General features: G+C 44.4%; 1 protein-coding gene across 1 annotated transcript; it reads right to left on the reverse strand.

The window, feature by feature from the left end:
* Window positions 1-4449: 4449 nt before the first annotated feature.
* On the reverse strand, window positions 4450-4795 carry LOC125532200 (the record flags this gene model as incomplete). Its single annotated transcript, XM_048696344.1, is given in 1 exon segment — window positions 4450-4795. A coding segment is annotated over 1 exon segment (89 nt), but the record flags the coding sequence as incomplete, so codon positions are not given.

Genomic DNA, 4795 nt, shown 5'->3' on the forward strand with positions numbered 1-4795 from the left:
ACCACACTACAGTTCTAGTTTCCGTCCTAGCAAATTTAGCCAAGAAGTCACTAACAGCGTTTTGGCCACGAGCAACATGTGTAACATAAGTTCTACGAAGACTCAATTGATGCTTGATTTCCCGCACTAAAGAGGCAAAAATTGATCTGTCATTATTTTGCTCATTAATCATGTTCACTGCTGCCAGTGAGTCTATCTCCACATGTATAGGGAGTTCCGTTCTCTGGATAGCGATCGATAATCCCTTCATACACGTACAAAGCTCTGATTCCATGGCATTTCTACAAGAGAAAAGCTCTCTGCATGATGAGTAAATGATGTTGCCAGCGCTGTCTCGAAGGATCATGCCCGCACCAGCTCGCCCATCGGCAGTCCATGAGCCATCTGTATTCAGTTTTGTCCAACCTTCTTCAGCTAAAGCCCATCTCAATGTAGTCTCTGAACTTGTTATCCTGTGCGACGAGGTAGTAATATGCTCATAGGATACAACTTGTTTTCCTTTTGCTTGGTCACAATCCGAATTATGCAGCACCAAAAGAGAGTCTAAATAGCTCATTAAGTATCTCCTCGAGGCCTCCATAGGCGGAGGGTCTTTTTTTTTGCGGAAAAACTTCCAATCTATTCATCTTCAATCAAGGTAGTACAACGAACACTAGAAATATTAAAGATTACATCCAGATCCATAGACCACCTAGCGACGACTACAAACACTGAAGCGAGCCGAAGGCGCGCCGCTGTCATCGCCCCTCCCTCGCCAGAGCCGGGCAAACCTTGTTGTAGTAGACAGTCGGAAAGTCGTCGTGCTAAGGCCCCATAGAACCAACGCACCAGAACAGCAACCGCCGCGGATGAAGAGTGTAGATCAAAAGGATCCAACCTGAAGACACACGAATGAAGACGAACGGCGAACAGATCACAACTAATCCACCAAACACAGATCCGCTTTTTGGGCGGTGGCGGCCGGCTAGGTCACGTACGTAGCCTGCTGCATATTGTTGTCTGGGCGGAGGGTCTTTGTGATGAATGATTCCATTCCGATTATCCCATCCCCTCCATAGAGTCATCGGCAACATACATCTCCTGACCTCAGACAGCGGGGCAAGAGCATCAAGTAACCATTCAGTACCACCGTTGCATATTTCCTTTATCTTTGGCGGATTCTAGCTCATGGACATACATCGCCAGAATTGCACGACAAGGGGGCAACAACACAATGCATGAAAGGTGTCTTCCATCTCTCTCCCACACACAGGACAAGTTCCTGATATATTTTTCTTGCATCCCAACTATAATAAAAATTATGTCAAGGTGAGAGCGCCGTCTAATCAGTCACGATGAACGAACTCAAAGAGGATCGAAACCCAAAAGACCAACTCGAAGAGTGCCAGAATTCTCCTCCTCGCCCCCCGCCGTTGGAGCAGCAGACAAAAGGGAGGCGAATCCACAGACTCGACGGCAAAGATAGGAAGGAGAGGGGGGGCAGAAAGATAGTTTTTTTCTTTTATACCCTTGACAACAAGCTTGTGCATCAACGTGATTCAGTAGTATAGCTTAGCTTCTACTAATGTTGTTGGTCTCTGCTGGTCTTCACCGCCTGCGCGTCCTTCTCAATCTCAAGCATCCAAAGAACCCTCATAAAGTCTTTTTTCAAGTTTCCTCATTTTTTTTCTTTTCTTATTACTATGATGAAATGCTAAACAGTTGGTTCTTGCAACCATGCATGCTACTGTACTTACTATAGGCAAGCAGCAGCACATGGCGCCGGAGCGTTTGTTCTATTGCTATCGCGAGTAGCAACAAACCACAACTATTCTCCCCCACAGCACACCTGGTTGCGGAAAGCCTCCTCCTTTTATTCTTCCCAAAACTTGCAACTTCCACCAAGCTTCGCCCTCTCCGAATACGTATACGCCGGTGCCCAGCATGACACGGTCCCTGTTAAATCCTAGTACGACCCACGCAAAAATAGAAACTCTCTTGAGTATGGTATACAGCCGTACAGGCTACAGTCCTCTCTAAAGATAAGCCTTGTGGCTTGTCCCGTCCTTTCAAAATCTTTTGATTATGATAGGTCTCATTTGGAATATCAAGAGTCTTGGCCAACCTGAAAAAATCCAATGCCTTCCGATACTATTTCTAAAGCTAGTCCTGACTCCTGACTTTATTGGGTTTCATTCAAGAAAGAAAAGGAGAGTTGATTTCTGAGGGTTTCCTCAAGTCACTCTATTCTTTATACTCCCTCTGTCCCAAATTTCTTATCTTAGATTTGTCTAGATACAGATGTATCTAATACTAAAATGTGACTTGATACATCCGTAGCTAGACAAATCTAAGACAAGAATTTTGGGACGGAGGGAGTAGATTTCTATTTCCAACATCAAAACTGTTGAAATTTAACGTTCGGAACCAACTGAATAGACAGGGATCAAACTAAACAAAGGCAGCAATTAAGGGGCTCCTCAACTAAAACTGATTTGAAATATTCCACGTTGCAAGATCTTGTCTGATGCTGCATGTAAAAACCGCCACGGAACCAATTCTAGAGTTCCCAATAGAACCAGGGCTTGGAGTTTCTCTCGAGCTTGATGACGGTGGCTCCAGAACTGATCTTCTGACCTCCCAGGCCACAATGAAAATGCAGGTTCCCCTCTACACTCTACAGGCTGAGGCAATGGCCCTCCTCGTCGCAGGAAAAAACGCCAGCAGCCAACATGGACGTTAGAGCCAACCCTGGCCAATGGAAGATCAGGTCTCATCTATAGCCTTTTTCTTTCAAAACCTCGATGACTCCAGAGAATTGAATGGGCTGGTTCACAACTGCGCGTCTGCGCCCAGCATAGTATGAAGCTGAATTTGAACAGCAACCCTACCTTCAACTGGTATAACTCAGCTCATAGTGGCTTCTCAATGTCCTATACTTTCAAAGCTGGAGTAGGAAACTTCCATGTAAAGGATTTCTAAATCCTATCTGTAAACTGTGTTCAAATGTAATATAGGACGCCTCCCGCTACAAGTGGTTCTGGCCGGTCTCTCACACTCAGCAAAGCACTCCAAAAAAGTTGCAATCACAGCAATTTCGTCGCATAAAAAGTACAGCACAATGAGCAGAACCCAAAGAACAGAAGAAAAAAGGGGAGATGCAAACATATCTATAGGCCAATACTCTACTTCCTGTAAGATCATACAGTCACGAAGCCATAATTCTGCAGACTACTCCAGGTATACAAGTTCATCGCGAAACACTGATCAAACTAGCAATACAATCCAGCAGCTATCTAGACAAGTAACAAAGCATCACCAGCACACAGCAAGCATTTCAGCCCAGAAATTATAATGAAAACCCAAATCATGCAAACAATCAATATCTCACTCAGGTTCATGATTAAAATATGGCGGTCAAAAAGATCAGCGACAAATGTCACAAACCACATTGCCATGAACAGCTGAAATAACTTGCTCACGAGCAGCTATATGCTCAAAACTGTCAGGTCAGGGATAGGAGAAATCGCACTCCATGGATTATATTTTCAATCACGACAATTTCATCACATAAACAGCTAATGATGGCACATCAACGACAGAATGCAAGGAACAGAACAATGGCTAGTGAAGTGGTAACAGGACTTAGATAGGAGGAAAACATGCCAATGGATTTATCCCCAGCAATAAACAGATGGTTTCTCATATTCAGATTTCAGCAAGCATTCCACTATTTCCAATCACCGCAATTTTATCACATAAAAAGCTGCTGACGGCACAACAATCAGAGAACACAAGGAACAGAATGGATCATTCTGCTTCGCCTCCCCCTAAGGCGGAGTTGCCACTGATTATCATCGTCCCAATACTGGTAAATTCTGTAACCGTCCTTTCCTCTTACTAGTCTATGTTTACGCCAACTTGTGCTAGAGGCATTTAACATAGCAGTTGTGGATAACACGAGTGATCAACCAATATGCCAATACTCACCATGTCCTCTACTGTATTTCCAATCACAGCAATTTCACATAAACGCTGCCAAGAGCACAACAATCCCAGAATGCAGAACAATAACCAATGAAGTGATAAGAACAGAAATTAGATGCAGCAGCATAATAGCAGCAACAGGTGGCTAGTGTAGTCTTCACATATTATTACCATGGCAAGACAAAGTGCATAAACGACAAGGGCTGATTATCAATTTATCATCATCCCAATACTGGTAAATTCAGTAACTGTCCTTCCCTGTTACTAGTCTATGTTTACGCCTACTTGTGTTAGAGGCATTCAACATAGCAGTTGCGAATAACACAAGTGATCAACCAATAGCCAGGTTTTCACACTCAGCATGTGCTCTACTGTATTTCCAATCACAACAATTTCACTAGACCGCACAACGATCCCAGAATGCAGAATGCAGAACAATAACCAATGAAGTAATAAGAAGAGAAATTAGATGCAGCAGCATAATAGCAGCAACAGGTGGCAACGTAGTCTTCACATATTATTACCATGGCAAGGCAAAGTGCGTAAACATAAGGGCTCGCGATATAAGTGCCCAACTCTGCAGATTCATCAGGCTACTAACCAGCAGAACGTAAATCCATAACACTAGCAGTCCAGTAATAACAGCGCGCGCCACCGACAGAAAAGGATTATCCAGTCTCGTATGAGCCATACATAGCAGCAGAGCAAAAACTTCCGGCGCCTCGTTTCAGAGCACCAGATTACCTCTTGAGGTTGAGGAGAACCACAGCGATGGCTGCAGTGGCTGCGGCTCCAGCGGCTGCGGCGGCGGCCACCTTCCCGTGAGGCG

Source organism: Triticum urartu, unplaced genomic scaffold, assembly GCF_003073215.2.
Source record: "Triticum urartu cultivar G1812 unplaced genomic scaffold, Tu2.1 TuUngrouped_contig_9361, whole genome shotgun sequence".
NCBI classification, from domain to species: Eukaryota; Viridiplantae; Streptophyta; class Magnoliopsida; order Poales; family Poaceae; genus Triticum; species Triticum urartu.